Genomic DNA, 17960 nt, shown 5'->3' on the forward strand with positions numbered 1-17960 from the left:
CTCCCCCTCATACCGTGTCTCGATCTTCACACCGTCGTCGTCGTCGTCGTCGGTGTTAGGCTCGTTTTTCACCGAAATCGTCGCGTTGTCGACAATCTTTTGTAGCGGCTCGATAATAGATTTAAAGTGAGTCTTGACGGCGATATCATCATCGATCTTTTCGGTCTTCAGAGCGCGGTGTTTCTTGCGGATCGATTCGGCCGTCTTCGCAATCTCCATGGCAACCTTTTCACGCTCGCGAATATTATCAGCCATCCTAAACTCTAGAGAGTGCTGTCGACGACTAATGGCTCCGCGGTATCGCGAACTCGTTAAATCTTTTTCTGTATCGCCCGTTCGTAAGCGAGCTGTCCTTGTCTATCACTAGAAATCCATACTTTTGTTGCCAACATGTACGACATAACTCCCCGAAATCCTCATACGACATGTCGGTATTCACGTGATCGTTGTACACGTGCTTCAAATTGGTGGCGTCCTGTTTAAATAGGATTAGCAGGTTCGCGTTGTCGCGTATAAGATGTTTCGGTATTCTCGCGTATGTCTGACAGAGATAGAAGCAGTCGATGTTCGAGTGGCGCCCCATTGAGAAGTACTCTCTTATCGTATCTTGCTTGTCGCATGCCACGTCATCAAAGACAAAAATTGAATTTGGACATGCCTCGCTCGGTGGAATGACGTCACTGTTATTTGAGAATGTAAAGTAGCCGATTTCGTCAATCGACGTCAATAAATCTTCCAAATAGCGATATTTCGGCTGTTGCAGCGATTTCGAGTACACGTACACGTTCTCGAAACGCACACCGTGCGGACTTTCCAGCAGGCTTATCAACACGTTGGTTTTACCACAATTCGAGGGGCCGCAAACGATCGCGCGTATAGTTGTCGGTAGCATCGTACCGTGTTTGCGCACACCTTCGTTCACGCTGCAGCGTACTCTGTCGTCGTAATTCATCACTCGTATCGTCAGAGGTTGTCGCACGAATTTCATTTTCTCACTCCCGATTTGACCTCCAACGTCCGCCTATTTATAGCTGCGCGGACTCGCGCTTTGCTCAGTATCGTCTAGAGATTGCGGCGGATGTCAACGAAAATAGGCACAGGTGTATTAAATCGTGCGATAAACGCACTTCCGGTCGAGCTTCATATCCCCGGCTATCAATTTTGCGGCCCGGGAACTCGTTTGGAAAAGCGATTGGCTAGAGGTGATCAAGGCGTCAACCCATTGGACGCGGCGTGTCGTGAACACGATATAGCGTACTCTCGGAGCAGCGAACTCGCCGAGAGACACGCGGCGGATAAGGTACTCGCCGAGAAAGCGAAAACTCGCATCGTCGCGAAAAACTCGAGTCTCGGTGAGAGAGCCGCGGCCGCAGTTGTCTGGGCAGCGATGAAAGCCAAGACGAAGCTCGGCATGGGCTTGAAGAAGAGGACGAAGAAGAGGAGGAGGGTACTTTCAGCAGCGAAACGAGGCGGATTTTTGCCGATTTTACCAATGCTGGGCGCGCTCGGATCCCTGGTCGGCGGAGCGGCTGGCGTAGCAAAAGCGGTAAACGACAATAAAGCCGCGCAACGTCAGTTGCAAGAGATACTACGCCACAATCGCGCCATGGAAGGCCGCGGACTGTATCTCGCCCCTTACAAATATGGACGAGGAGCGAGGAAAAAAAAACGTCAAAAAAACGTTAAAAATGCCGCAAGGTGTAACTACAAATGTGCAATTGCTACAACTTGCAAAACGTATGCACATTCCATATTTTAAAGGTGTATTTATGCGCAATAATTTACCGATAAATGGCGCGCGAGAAAATGAGAGCGGTATCGTCAATCTAGGACAGCACAGACGGTCCTGGCACTCATTGGGTGGCGTATGCAAAAAGGGGAAATCGCGCAATCTATTTCGACAGTTTTGGCAATCTTCGACCACCCGAGGAATTGGTGCGATATTTAAACGTGCTGAAATTGGAATACAATTACACCTCTTTTCAAACGTATGATCAGAGTATCTGTGGACAATTGTGCTTGCAGTTTCTCCGAGAGATTGAATTTTAGTTCAACTTGCAGCGAATTTAAAGACTGACATTGCGCTATTTAACTCAGTTTTGTCAACATGTCGCTAACACTAACATTGACTGGGAAGAGTAGCGTCCTCGCGGCGACCTACTTTCCGCCCATAGATTTGAGAGACGCGGACTACGAGCTTGGTCTGACGGATTTTGAAACTTATCACACTATATCGAATGTGAATTCCTCGAATAATAAATTTTACTACGGCAAAGACAACGCGGAAATTACGATTCCCGAGGGATCGTACGAGCTGCAAGCGATACATGAATTTTTGAAACGCGCACTTTCCCGAAAACATAATGCTGTTAGTGATAAAGGTGTCGACGATGAAGATTACCCAATCGTGCTCCGCGCTAATTACAATACGATGAGAAGCGAGATCAAGTGTGCCTACAGAATAAACTTTAGCATGCCCAACAACATTGGATCGCTGCTGGGATTCTCGAATCGTATACTGCAACCGCGAAAATGGCACAAATCGAACATGGCGATTAATATTATCAACGTGAACATTATCCGCATAGAGTGTAACGTGACCGCGGGTGCATACTGCAACGATAAACTCGTTCACACGATACATGAATTTTCACCGAGGGTACCACCAGGATATAAGATATCGGAAACGCCGGCGCAGATCATTTACCTGCCGGTCTTCGTACGGAGCATTACTGATTTAGTGTTACGCGTTACTGACCAGGAGGGACGATTGCTCGATTTTCGAGGTGAAGAGATAACAATTAGATTGCACGTACGACGGCGGGCCACCCTCGTGCAACGGGATGCTCGTGTTGAATAAAGACACGAAGAACACAATCAGGCCAGCAACAACATCATTCGCTAATATCAAATCAACCGCGAAGAAGAGACTCACCTCGTCAAACGTTGCGTTTTTACAATCTTTGGGATTTGCGGTGCGCGCCATCTGAACAATGACTGAGATTCTCAACATCGAGGAAGAGCCAGTCTTTGACGATCGCATCGTCAAGATTGAGACTCACACATACAACCCGTTTGCCAACACAACATTTGGATACAGCGACGAGATAAGAATACCCATACAACAACAGGATTTATATACGTTGCCGTATGAGAGTTTCCTCTACATCGAGGGTGAACTGCGGATAACTCATCCAATTGAGGGATCCAATGTGATGCTGGGAAATAATTGCGTCGCATTCATGTTTGACGAAATTCGCTACGAGCTCGATGGTGTGGAGATTGATCGCAACAGGAATGTGGGAATAACAAGTCTGCTGAAAAACTATGTGACAATGTCATCCGATAGAAGCGTGATTATGCGAAATGCAGGCTGGGATAGCCCGACTACTGTGAATGGATACTTTAATTTTTGCGTACCGCTGCACATGTTGCTGGGATTTTGCGAGGATTACAAACGCGTGGTTATTAATGCGCGTCATGAGTTGATCCTAATACGAGCGCGCAACGACAATAATTGTCTGTATGGAAATTCTGCACTGGAGCCTGTGATCAACATATTCAAGATACAATGGCGAATGCCACACGTGTTGTTGAGCGAGATTAAGAAGCTGTCGATGCTGCGCGCTCTGGAAAGCGGACGTTACCTCAGCATGGGTTTCCGCTCGTGGGATCTATACGAATTTCCGCTATTGCAGCGTACGACCAAGCATTCGTGGGCCATTAAGACCGCGACTCAACTGGAGAAGCCGCGATATGTAATTTTTGCTCTGCAGACAGGGCGTAAAAATGTCATGTCCGAGGATACGAGTCGATTCGACAACTGTAAATTAACCAACGTGAAACTCTATCTGAACTCGGAATGTTATCCGTACGACGATATGAATCTGGATTTCGATAGAAACAGATGGTCGATTCTGTATGACACGTATGCGCGTTTCTGCAAAAATTATTACGGATACGAGTATCTCGAGCCGAGCCTCACCATCACACGGTTTTTACAAAACGGTCCGTTTGTGATTATCGATTGTTCTCGACAAAACGAATCGGTCAAGAGCGCAACGGTGGATGTGAGATTGGAATTTGAGTGTAAGGAGAATATACCTAATAATACCACTGCGTACTGCCTCATCATGCACGATCGCGTGATCCAGTACAACCCGTTGACCAACGTTGTGCGCAAAATCACCTAAAAAATGTTTACACAACTACGCGTGTGAGGGAGGGAAGGAGGATACATAATCATGATGATGCGAGATGTCTGATGTTAGTGAAGTAATACCTCTCGACTGACTCACATCGAAGAGATCATGTCCGCACCAACGTTTGTCGACCTGCAAGGATTTATCCTAAACAAGCGATTTATCGTGAAGGAAGCGGCAATCCTGAGAAGAGGATATATCATGTCGCACTATTTCTTCGCATGCCCTGTGCCGTGGAGCGTGCTTATAAAGTCGGAAAGGCGCCAGGCCTCATGGATAACTCAGCATCATTACAGCTTGCAATGGGAGGATGGAAATGTTCCATACTGCATGGTTCAGCGCTTGATCACGGCAGCTATCAATGGCATAAATGAACAAGACGAGGAGGAAGAGTCCTCTCTCGTGTATGTAAAAGGACTCGAAAAGCGAGAGTGGCTTGCCGAAATAGTGGACGATGCGTGCAGCGGTTTCATGATTGAGACCTTGGATGCCATATATGAAGATGTGCCTGCATTAAATAAATTAGATCCCACATATACTCTACGATGTAATAAACATGTAAAAAATTGCGCGTTACAAAATGTATTTAAATTATTCAATTGGTGGTCGGCTAATTGCGACGATCATCCGTTTTTTGAATAAACATATTATTTACATACTATTTTCTTTGTTATTTTTCCTAACCATATATTTCTAAGAAATCCTTTTACCCCCACTACTTTTAAAAATTTCTCACGCAATCGTATTTCTAAGAATTCCTTTTACCCCCCACTACTTTTAAAAATTTCTCACGCAATCGTATTTCTAAGAATTTCTTTTACCCCCACTACTTTTAATAATTTGTCTTTCCCTCCAGATATATTTCTAAGAATCCCCCTCTCCTAATATTTTAAATATTTCTCTTTGTTCTTTCCCTCCAGATATATTTCTAAGAATCCCCTTCTCCTAATATTTTAAAAATGACCGTTACTCGATTATTAGTACCTTATTATACAATCAGTCTTTCGTCGACCGTTCTAACTGACGGTTCACTTTTTAATACCCTCGGTTCAAAGAAGCAGCAGCAGCATGAATTACTACATGCCGAGACATGAAGAAACGTGCGAGAAGAAATGCGACGAGTAAGTATAACTTTTTTGTATCTTTTATATTTTTAATTTTATTTTATATATTTTTTTATATTCTATATTTTACGAGTTATAATTTCTTTTTTTCCTAATTTTATTTTATCTTTTTTATCTAATTTTTACAGCGTTTCGCTGGAGCCTCGTGCGGTTCGCATACTTGGAAGACGATACGCATTGACGGCAACGGAATTCAAATTCCTCGAAATCGGCATCAGAGTGGATCCGCCGAGTTACGTGGAGATCGCCATAGGAGATCATCGGGGAAAACAGCTATTACTATCTCTTGAAACGTGGAAAGGACTCTACGAGCAACGCCACGCTATTCACAATTACCTGAACAATGACTCCTCCTCCAACAACGATGTGTATAATTGCATAAGTGTCGGGCCGCTAACAGTGCGATTTCACAAGATAAACGGCACCAAGCTCATAAGTCTCGAATCGGCGGACGTGCGCATGATGATGGTCGAATCGACGTTACATCGTATGTTCGAGCTCGATTCATGTATCGAAATAATGTACGATCGATTGACGAGGCTCGTCGCAACGGTTGATATCAAATATACTCAATTCTCCAATATTGCATCCACTGTAACGAATGCGAGAGAATTGTTGAATGCGATACGCGCTAGCAATGCCTTCAACATGCACCAACTTGTCGATTGCGAGCTGGTGGCTTTAGTTTTTAATATGTAATAAAACTTTATATATAATTATGTATTAAATATAAGACGAATAAATACTTATATGTATATCATGGTGTACTTTATTTGCGCGCCACCCGTTACATACTTTGCGAGATATAATTATTGTGTCAAGGACAATGCATTCAGCGAGAAAAAAAATCGATATTTTTATCTTACGAGATAAGACCATCCATGCTGCGGCAGAATCGATAATTTTATCTTACGAGGCGCATGCGACATTAAGAGTAGAGAGACGCACGCCTTCGAGAGAGAGAGATCGGATGCAGCAACGCATTCAAGAGTGAGAGAGAGGGAAGTAGCGGCGAGAGAGAGAGAGATCCAAGCCTGGATTCAGCACGCATTTGATGCAACAACGCATTCGAGAGAGATGCGGAAGTGAGAGAGAGATCCAAGCCTGGATTCAGCACGCATTCAAGAGTGAGAGAGAGGGAAGTAGCGGCGAGAGAGAGATCCAAGCCTGGGATGTGGCCGGCTCGGGCCTGGCGGCGAGAGATGCAGCGCGAGAGAGTCGGCGGCTCGGGCCTGCAGCGAGAGAGATTCGGCGGCTCGCGGCGAGAGATGCAGCGGCGAGAGAGTCGGCGGCTCGGGCCTGCGGCGAGAGAGAGAGATCCAAGCCTGGATGTGGCGGCTCGCGGCGAGAGATGCAGCGGCGAGAGAGGTGACGGCGAGAGAGATCCAAGCCTGGATGCGACGGCGAGAGATGCGACGGTGAACGAGAGAGATCCAAGCCTGGATTTTGCGAGAGAGATGTTGCGGCGAGGGATGTGAAGGAGAGGAGGAAAAACATTTTTTTTTTATTTTAATAAAATATATATATTTTATTCATTACTTTTTACATTAGTTTTTACATATTTTTTCTATAAGGAAAGAAGAAGAAGGGAAACATTTTTTAAATTAATAAACATTTTATTATATTAATATTTTTTTTTATTTAATATATTACCGCCGGCATTAGCATTACCCGAGGTGTACCGCGTGGAGGTTGCCGGTCGGATTTACACCTCATATGTCAGAATATGTGCATGTGTGTATGCGTGTGTGTACTTGTACATGTGTTGCAGTAGAGATGAGGACCCCGCGGTTCGTCACTTCCGCGGTATTTAATGACTCCAAACCCTCTCTACTGTGTGTGTAAATAAAAAATAAAAAATAATATATGTAAAATATAAAAAAATATAAAAATATAAAAATATAAAAATATAAAATATAAAAAAATATAAAAATATAAAAATATAAAAATATAAAAAATATAAAATATAAAATATATACGGTGACGGCGAGTGAGCAGCGAGAGAGAGAGAGATGTGGCGGCGGCTCGAGGTAGTGGCATCTACACATAGAAATATAATAACAATAATTTAATATTTTATAGATTTTTTTTGGTATTTTAATATACTTACAGCCCTGACGGGACAGTGAGAGAGAGGGGGGTCGCATCACCCATCGCTGTCATCGGACTCGACATCTGTGCATAGAAATATAATAATTTAATATTTTATATATTTTTTTGACATATTCTATATTTTTGACATATTATATATACTCACGTCCTTGACAGATTGGGCACAAGTTGGCCAGGAAGAATATGTATAATCTTTCCCGGCAATCCTCGCAACGCTGTTCGAGTACATTTATGTACCGCGATGTTGTGTGTTCCTCGACGGTCGTGATGCTTAGGAATCTGCCCCTGTTTCTCACGAAACAGCGAAAGCAGATCCTGATCATCCTCCATGGTGCGACGAACGCCATGACATACGACGCCACAGTGCATACCCTCGCTGTCTCGTCGAGGGATGCAGTGGCGCGTATGCCATACATCCGGGACCTGCACGACTCCCGGACAGCGTTGTCAGTATCGTACCCGTCGTCATTGTCATCTTCATCTTCATCGTCATCGTCATCGTCATCTTCATCGTCATTGTCATCGTCATCGTCATTGTCATCGTCATTGTCATCACCGTCTTCTTCAATGGGCACGATATCAACATCAATATCCTCAATGTCGTCCAATAGGATGTTCACCTCCCTGTCGTACACAGGGTCGTACACCGCACCATCACTGTCACTGTCGTCGTCGGAGATGGTTATAACTTCCATCTCGTCATCCGGGACGACGACCACCTCCATCTCGTCATCAGGGATGACCACCACCTTCATCTCTTCATCGTCGGAGATCACTACTTCCATGTCTTTCTCCATTTTTGCAAAAAACAATTGATTCTCGAGTCACTTATTGCGCTGAAATGTCACCGTACTATGACCCGGCAGTGACATCGGTCCTCATTATATATCTTGGTCATCCATTTGTTCATGCAATGATGCAATTATCTCCGAAAGATGATCTCCGACAAAACAAAAAATAGCGGCTGCTCAGTAGTTGTCTATCGACATGTTTACACCTTCCGCGAAGACATATCTACTCTCTCTCTCAGAACACGTTGATATCACATATGTTGTACACCTATTTTATCACAGAAAAGATAAATAGGCTGCCGACAAAAAATCTGGCGATGATGATGATGATGATGACGGTTCTCTCCTATCTGACTCCTCCTCCATTTCTTGGTCAGAATCATTTTCGGATGATTGTGTTTTGCATGACACCGATGGTGAAGGCATGTCCATGTAGCCAAATTTATAGTTGTCCACAGTGAAATAATCGACACAATTTTTGTATCGACGTTGATAACATGCGACTCGCTTGTGTCGCTTAGACGTTCTGGTGCATTTAGATAAATCACCAGCCACTCTTACAATGTCTTCATGCGTTTCCAGGAACTGGGCTACACGTCTTGTATGCGGTTTTTGCACACCAAGTTCGCGATTTCGTACATATTGTACAATTGAAGTCACCGCTTCACGTTTATTACAAAACGGGTTGTTTTTTTTTTCATTGTGACAACATACCTCGAGATGTCTATACCATCTCTCGACAGTCTTATAACACCCCTTCTCATGACACTCTGCATGATTTTGCGGTGCGCTCTCCATTTTTCAATGTCTATCACTTATTCGCACTTTTAACCTCAGCCTATTTTCGCTGACATTCGCTGCAATCCCTGATCATCGGTGCAGGACCGTCAATATGCGTTCGCATCCACGGCCGATTGTAGTGTTCGAGGCAGCGACGATATGTCTGAACCTCCGGATCCGTCTTAATGTGCTCCGGCAGTTTTTCCCACAAATGCTCTACGAAATATCCGCACTTTTGCAGTAAAACAATCTTCGGAATATATTGCAACTGTTCGGCACTTAAACTGAGAATGTCGGAAGCACTTGATAGTATTACAAACATCTTGAATGAAGAGAGCGTGCGCTCGCCAGTGGTACTATGGCCCGGCAGCTGCATCGGTCCTCATTATATATCCCGATCATCCCTTTGTTCGTGGGGATGATGATGCAATTGTTAATTCGCGAGAAATATTTGTGTGATATCTTCGGAGAAAATTTAGATATCGCTGATAATTCTTAGAAATACATAGATAAATTTCACCCCGTCGGATCGACACGCCGGATCGGATTAACATGTCGCAACCTGTACGGATCAACCCGCTTGATTGTCGACAAACCTTTTGTTCTTAGTAATTCGCAGAATTATCTTATCAAACTTAGATATCCGATTGTCGGCGCTCGATCCAAGCTTGGATTCTAAAAAACGGCGGCAGCCATTCGCAGAATTTTTATCTTATCAAATTTAGATGAAGAAACGCAACCCCCTTGATTGTCGGTGCTCGGGATCCAAGCTTGGATTTGGATTTTGCGGCAGCCATTCGCAGAATTTTTATCTTATCTTCGGAGAAAATTTATGAAAATTTTGATACCGCTCAAGCTTATCTTTGATACCTTACAAAGACGCCGCTTATCTTTGATACCTTACAAAGACGCCGCTTATCTTGGATTCGAAAACTTAGCTTATCTTATCTTCGGAGAAAATTTATGAAAACTTTGATACCGCTCAAAGACGCCGCTTATCTTATCTTATCTTGTTTATGAACATATCAAGTAACATGATCCCCTTATCTTATCTTGTTTATAAATATATCAGGTAACATGATCCCCTTATCAGGTTATCTGATATGTTTATAAACAAAGATAAGCTTATCTACTGATAAGACCCCCTCCCCCGCGTGACGTCACCCCCCTCGCCCCCGATTCCCCCCGCCCCTCACCCCCCCTCATTGCCCACGGGTTAGAACCCCCCTAGTATAACTACTCTTTATTACTCTCAAATGAATGCTTTCACACTAATAACATCAGAATTATTACGGATATTTTGGTCAACAATTGCTTCCCGAAACCTTTCATTGAACTACATATTGAGAAGAGAATGAAAACTAAAACACCGTAGAGAATATTTGATGGTTAATGACAATATAGATGTAAAAAGTTTAATACATCATTGTTACCAATACCTTATATAAAAAACTTGAGCGAAAATCTGAGTATTACGTTAAAAAAATGTGGCCTCGACATTGTTTATACTATCCCGAAAAAATTAAATAGATTAATCAAGAGAGGTAAAGATAAGATCAATCATATGAAAAGAACTGACGTGTATCTGATAAAATGTAACGATTGCAATGTAACATATACAGGGCAAACAAAAAGACAATTAGCTACACGCGTAAACGAACATTGTAGAAATATTAAACAACATCGTAGCAATTTTAACGTAATTAGCAAACATCGAAAAAAATATGACCATGATTTTAAGTGGATGGAACCTAGGATTTTGCATTGCGAAAAACATAGAAAGAAGAGAGAATTAGCGGAGATGTTTTTTATTAAATAATATAAGAATAACATTAATTTGCAAAAGGACACAGAAAATCTAAATCCGATTTATGATAAGTTAATCAACAGTATATGATTGTCTATTTATTTATTTATTTATTTCGTTGTATTGTCAAACTTTGATATTATTGTTTTTAACGTTTGACTTAAATTGATTTATTTGTCTCCGGTTTAACATTAGTAATTTTACTGCTGTCGAATCAACATCTTGAAAGGTACATTACATTTTTTTTATATTATTTTAAATTTCTTTGTTAACAATTTTGTAAATTATTGTTTCATATCTTAATCATTGTATATTTTTATTGTGCAGTTACACTTGAAAAGGACCCGTACCTAAGGGTCGAAACGTAGTGTTTCTAATTGAATTGTATTGGCCAGTTAGGTCAAAATTTCAATAAATTTGTATGATATTAATATATATTGCAATTTTAATTTTCCACTGGTACAAGTTTCTACTTTCACTTGGCACAATTTTTTTTATATTATTACTTTTGTAGTAAAATTCTACATGGGTTTAAATATTTTTGTTTTCTTGTTTTTAAAATATTAAGCAATATTATTTAATATATTTTTATTTAAAAAGCACTTTAATATTTATTTTTGTTAAAAAATTGGAAAAAACAAAAACTTTAAAACATAATTTAATAAATAAAAATTATAAAATCAACTTACAGAGAATTACAGACGTTACAGCTAAATTTTTGAAAACTTTCTTTTTCTTTGCCCCTTTCCATGAGTAAGACATACCGACTTTGTAGGTGAAAATGCGATACATAATTCTTTGAACGATTTCAAGAACGGTACATCCTTCAATGCGACTTAAATTTTGAGACTAAAACAATAAGATCATTATATTTATTTATATTTTAAATATAATAATATAATAGAAAAATATAAAATACAAATATTAAATATTAAATATAATATAATTTTTACCGATCTTTTTATAAATCTTGAAATTATATATATAAAATATATATATATATATATATGTAAATATATATGTAGTCTTTATAAAATATTTAAATATGTGACGACCCGTTTTGTCGTCACTAGAAGCCGCGCAAGCACGAGGCCGACCGTCCGCCCGCGCTCATATAAACGGCCCCTGTCGGGGCCACCACACATCGAACACGTGGGAATTTGCCTTTTCGCCCCACCCGACCGGACCGCCCCACCCCAAGCTAGTTGGAGGGGGCTGACCGACGGGTATATAAAGCGGCGCAGCCGAGACTTCGAGACCAGTCCCGTCCTGGTCTCTTGAGCGTACTCAAGGACCACTCCTCACCTCCTAACCATCCCGGGCGACGAGCGTTCTCGTCGCGTAAGCCGAGCGTCCTCGGTCACCGGATCCTCTCCGAACAGCACCACGGTCGACGAGCGTTCTCGTCGGGCAGGCCGAGCATTCTCGGTCTCCGGATCCTCGCCGAACATCACCCCGGCCGACGAGCGTTCTCGTCGGGCAGGCCGAGCGTCCTCGGTCACCGGATCCTCTCCGAACATCACCCCGGCCGACGAGCGTTCTCGTCGGGTAGGCCGAGCGTCCTCGGTCACCGGATCCTCTCCGAACAGCACCCCGGTCGACGAGCGTTCTCGTCGGGCAGGCCGAGCATTCTCGGTCTCCGGATCCTCTCCGAACATCACCCCGGTCGACGAGCGTTCTCGTCGGGCAGGCCGAGCGTCCTCGGTCACCGGATCCTCTCCGAACATCACCCCGGCCGACGAGCGTTCTCGTCGGGAAGGCCGAGTTTCCTCGGTCGCCGGATCCTCCGAGAGCCACCGACATCTTGCGGAGCTCGCCCTTCTCAGGGCGCCCGAATCCAAGGCGGTTTACGGAGCTCGCCCTTTTCAGGGCGCTCGTATCCACGCCGCGTTGGGTAAATTTCGTCCGCCGCGTTATCATTTGTAAACCTTAGTTATAAGTCGTGTCCGCGTCCGTATGATTTGGTCGCGTCGCGTTATTATTTGTAAACCTTTAGTTATAAGTCGTGCCCGCGTCCGTATGATTTGGTCGCGTTTCGTCCGTCGCGTTATCATTTGTAAACCCTAGTTATAAGTCGTGTCCGCGTCCGTATGATTTGGTCGCGTTTCGTCCGTCGCGTTATTATTTGTAAACCTTAGTTATAAGTCGTGCCCGCGTCCGTATGATTTGGTCGCGTTTCGTCCGTTGCATTACTTGTATTCCTTAGTTATAAATCGTGTCCGCGTCCGTATAAGTTGGTCGCGGTCCGCACTTCCTGCGATTCTCCTCTGTACGCGTAGACTAGATAATAAGCCCACTCTTGCAGGGCGGCTTCAATAAACTCTGTTTTTACCAGAACGATTGGCGTGGTTATTGCGAACCTGAGTCTCCCCCCCCCCTCTTCCCGAATCCTGGCACCGACGAGCCGATCCGTGGCGTCGGGAAAGGAGCCCCGTTACAAATATAATAATATAAAATACAATTATACACACATATAATCAAGTTAAAATATTCTTTTTACTAAATTGAGTATAAATTATCTTATTAAAATATATATATATACATATAATTTGTCATACTATTTATACTTTATTTACAATAGTAGAAAGAATATTTTAATTTCTCTTACCAAAATTGTTTTATTATTTTCAGATGTCATTAACCAGTTCTCCAATTCAGCCAAAGAATTATCATTTACAGGAAATGATTGCATAATTTCGGGAATTTCATTACATACAACATTTTGTACTAGATCTGCTTTATTTTTTAGTAGAACATTAATACCTTCGAAAATATCATCCATTTTCAAACTGAGAATGTGTAATTCTCTACAAATCCGTTTTCCAAATTCTAAAATGTAAATAATTAATTATAAATTATTGTTTAGTAATATTTTTTTTTAAATATTTTATTTACATATATATACCATTTTTTTAAATTTTTAAATTGTATTTATTTTATTACAATATATACGTATATCTTATGTAATAAATTATAATATATTATACGAACTATCTTTCTTACCAGAATTTAATTCCAAAGCCGGGTTTTTATGATATGACTCAACAATATTAGAGATAGAAGTACTAGTACCAGAATTAGAAATAGTATCAACAGTAACTTTGAACTTATGAGTGTTATTTTCTATTTGATTTTTCTTTCCTAGAAAAAATATAAATTAAATATATATCTTTTTACATATAATTATATTCTCTTTTCTACATTAATAGCTGTTACAAATTTTAAGTAAGTACTGGTTTAAAGCTATATCAAGAAAAAGTGCAATTAAAATCTTAAATTTTTCTTATTTGTTTTTTATATGTTTTCTTATATTTCTGTATTTTTTAATATTAATTATTTTTATTATAAATATTTTTTACAAAATATAATCTTAATGAATTTTTTATTACATAATTATAATATCTTATACCAACATCATATTTTTTACTTACTATTGTTTGAGTCAATTTGTTCGTTAAAATTTGGAACGTCAGGATATAGTGCATCATCATCTGATGATGATCTATCTATTTCAGAGAAGGACGATTCACTTTCAGATTTGTTATTGCGTTTTTTAGTTTTTGTATTACGTTTTCTTTTCTCTTTCAACTCTTCATTATTAGAAGTAAGAATGTTTGTACTTTTGGTTTTGTTTGCCTTTTGATGCGCTTTTTTATAAGTGTCTGCAAAATAATAATTATTTAAATTAGTATTAATTAAAATTAAAGTAACAACTAAGTATATAAATATATAAGTCGATTAAAATTTGATTAAAAAAATGAAAAATAAATACGTAGTTGTATTTTTAATTAAAAAGTAAATTATCTTAATAAATAATATATATATGACTATTACTTATGTAATATAATTGCTATACATATATAAATATATACAAAAGATTTATAAAATATATATTTGTTACACAAATACACAATATAGTGTGTGTGTGTGTGTGTGTGTGTGTGTGTGTGTGTCTGTGTCTGACAATTTATATATACTTTACCATAAGTGCCCAAACTACTCGCTTATATTATTAATCGCTTATTGTACGAGAAAATGTGATCTCGTATGCGTGATGCGAGTATTTTGATGTCCGTAATTCTCTTAATTGTATTGTCTCGCCAAACTGTGATGTGACGGGGAAATCCACGTAACATATGCAATCAAATTTAATTCTCAAGATCGAGATTTATTGTTGCGGTGCCGAGTAGATCGATGTACAATGTTCGTTCGTTCGCTCGCCGGTTGTTGTGAAGGTCTTACTTGTTATTCGCGCGACTATTGTAACAGAAGTATATCACGGACACATCGATGGAAACCGTCGAGGCTCATTTCCCCACTCGTCCGTGTTTTCGGAATACGCCGAATTTCACCGAGATGATACGAGAACGAAAACAGTGATATCACCGCGATCGGTATCCGGCGTGAATCATATAGGTCGTATATCGAACACTTATATTATATTAGATATTATTAAAGTTATGTTGAGCAATATTACTTTCCTCAAGCACGCGATGTACATATAACTTGCTGTAAAGGCTGAGCTGATTTACGAACTTTCTTCTTTAATTGTTGCATATAATTTTCAAAAGGAAAAGCGCTAAAATTGTCAAGTGAACCATATAATTTTACACAGTCGCTTAAATGCAAAAAGTTATGTATGTTGTGTGATACAAAATCCGGACCGTAAATTTGAATAGACTGACAGACAAAGTGTTTCATCAAACTGTGAGCATATATTACATAATCTTCATTTCTCGAATAACATTGACATATCATTATAGAACTAGCAAGACTTAATGTTATGAAATTATTATAAATTTTAGATGATAAAACCTTTTTCAAAACTATAGGACCAGAATAGAGCAAAAAAAATCTATATTCCGTGGCTTTATATCTCTTACACTCAATTATAGAACGTGTTTTTCTAAAAAAACTCATAAGGAACGTATTGCTTTAATTTTAGAAGATTTTCTGAAATTTTATTTACATCGCGAGCTCGTAATTTATGGGGTGGTTTACCATAAATCCAGTCATACCGTTTATGACAAAGGAGCCTTTTCATACCACCTAATAAAAGATTATGCATGTAATCTATTGGTACATTATCTATCATGTTAAAGTTAGGTATATCTAATAGTATACTTTTGCCAATATGATGTTCCGGTTGAGCAGTAGTTCTAAATGTATGATCAGTTCTTTTGCAAAAACGTTCTGTCTCCGTAATACATGATTAAACATTTCACCCTCTTCTTCACATTTTGTGCATGAAAAATGGCCTGTATGACCTTTAATAAATAAAGCAAATGATTTAGCTGGAGAATCACAAATTAACATTAAAATTCTAAATTTGTATCAAAAAGAATTTATTAATATGCCATTAGTTGTTAGATGAATACATTCATTTACAAAATCTTTAAAAAAATTATTAGCAGAATCTGGTTTTTCCGAACCATGATATAAAGCAACTAAAAATATGTGGTTTATAAGAACTTTTATTGATTTGATTGAGCATGAGTTCGTTTGGCAAATAGGCCAAAACGAACTATTCGAACTTTTGCTTAACGGTAAACCATTAGTATTGACAGCTAATAAAAACTCTTCATCTCGTTCTAAGTTGATTTTATGATTTATACAAAATAAATTTATCGTTTTTTCTATACCAAAATAAAAATATGTCCCGAAACCTAAAGGTGTTACAATTATTTTACTAGGTGTTTTTAGTACTATTCTTGCATCTTTTGGAATATTGCTACATCCCGGTATTTCTCGTATTATAGGAAGTAAATTTCCTAACGCCGATATTGTTATATTATCTTTTACAGCCCATACAGCTAATTTTGAGGTTAACGATATATTATTTTCATTATTATTGCACTCAATATTATTCGGTAATTCTTCGACATCATTATTAAATAACTCATTATTTGGAACATTGACATTTATATCATTATTACAACATGAATTTATAGGCAATATTAAACTATCTACTAACTCATTGTTGTATGGAATATTGACATTTACATTATTATTACAGCATGAATTTGTAGGCAATATTAAACTATCAGTAGCAATATTATTATCAATTACAATTTCTGTGATGTTATTGATATGTGTATTAAAAAATACAGAATTATTATTAATGAGTTCTAAAGATCGATTTAGTTTATTTTTAAGATTTCTATTAAATTTAATTTTATCTTTAAACCTTAACTTATCCATAGTCAAAGCTAGAGGTTAGACTAACACTGAACACAATAAAAAAGAGTGAAAGTTATAAATATGTGTATTTTATTAATATGATTGTACTTACTTTAAAAAAGTTTCGTCTAATACTTGAAAAAACTATGCACACAATTATGCAATATGGAGAAGTCAGCTCAGAGGAGATATCAGCTTTTCTCTCAGCTCTTCAGAGGAGATATCTCTTCAAAAAGATACACCAGCTCACAAAACTTTAGGCGCGAAAGAATATCAGTATTACAATCACACAGCAACAGTACTTCTTGAAACAATTGCTCGTGCTCGCTGCCGGAAATGTGGTAACGTGCACAGGCCTGATCGCGTACATGTGCTGCGCAGAGCGGTTCAAACAATCGCGTGTCGCGATATGCGAGAAAGACTCTCTGTCTGCCAAAACGCACACACATGACTAGACATGTTGAACACGTGATCAACAGACACGTATCAATTCGTATATATCTCTGGTACTAATAGGGCTCAACGCAACAGAAAAATTATTAGAAATAAAAATAATTATTAAACAAGAAAGAAAGTAAAAGACTTTCTTTTCTCTCTTACTAATTTATAATATGTATTTTTACCCTTTATATTTTTCTATTTTGTGCGTAAGGCCTAACACAATACAAAAATATTATATATATATGTATATATATATATATATATATATATATATATTCAGCATTGCCGACAGCACCAGGTTGATAATCCCTGAACAGGGCCCAGGACTTATAATTTTGCAATTTTTTTGAATAAAATAATTTATTCATGAAACTAATAAAAGTATAACAAGAATATGTAATAAGAATATTTTTAAATTGATCTGTGTATTGGTTTAATTTATCGTCATCGAAGAGGAAAGAAGGAAAATCTCCGATTACGTTTATTTGTCAATCATAATTAAAAATATTCGAAAAATCATATG

At 39.2% G+C, this 17960-nt stretch overlaps 2 protein-coding genes across 2 annotated transcripts; one reads left to right on the forward strand and one right to left on the reverse strand.

Annotated features, from left to right (window-relative positions):
* Positions 1–4980: 4980 nt before the first annotated feature.
* On the forward strand, positions 4981–6025 carry LOC146719596 (uncharacterized). The gene is made up of 2 exons (XM_085489970.1): positions 4981–5323; positions 5455–6025. The coding sequence occupies exons 1-2, from the start codon at positions 5271–5273 to the stop codon at positions 6023–6025; spliced, it is 624 nt and encodes a 207-aa protein (XP_085346096.1). The 5' UTR covers positions 4981–5270.
* A 4776-nt stretch (positions 6026–10801) lies between these two features.
* On the reverse strand, positions 10802–14478 carry LOC146719597 (uncharacterized; the record flags this gene model as incomplete). The annotated part of the gene is made up of 5 exons (XM_085489969.1): positions 10802–11037; positions 11506–11665; positions 13425–13645; positions 13820–13957; positions 14248–14478. Coding segments are annotated over 5 exons (845 nt in total), but the record flags the coding sequence as incomplete, so codon positions are not given.
* Positions 14479–17960: the final 3482 nt, after the last annotated feature.

The sequence above is a fragment of the Nylanderia fulva genome, unplaced genomic scaffold (genome assembly GCF_048542155.1).
Source record: "Nylanderia fulva isolate GAGA-0341 unplaced genomic scaffold, ASM4854215v1 Scaffold923, whole genome shotgun sequence".
Lineage (NCBI taxonomy): Eukaryota > Metazoa > Arthropoda > Insecta > Hymenoptera > Formicidae > Nylanderia > Nylanderia fulva.

Bases quoted from the DNA above. Each gene is read 5' to 3' on its own strand.
- LOC146719596 (XM_085489970.1), top strand. From the start codon at position 5,271: ATGAATTACTACATGCCGAGACATGAAGAAACGTGCGAGAAGAAATGC. The intron at 5,324-5,454 runs GTAAGTATAACT...TAATTTTTACAG, and splicing joins TGCGAGAAGAAATGCGACGA to CGTTTCGCTGGAGCCTCGTG.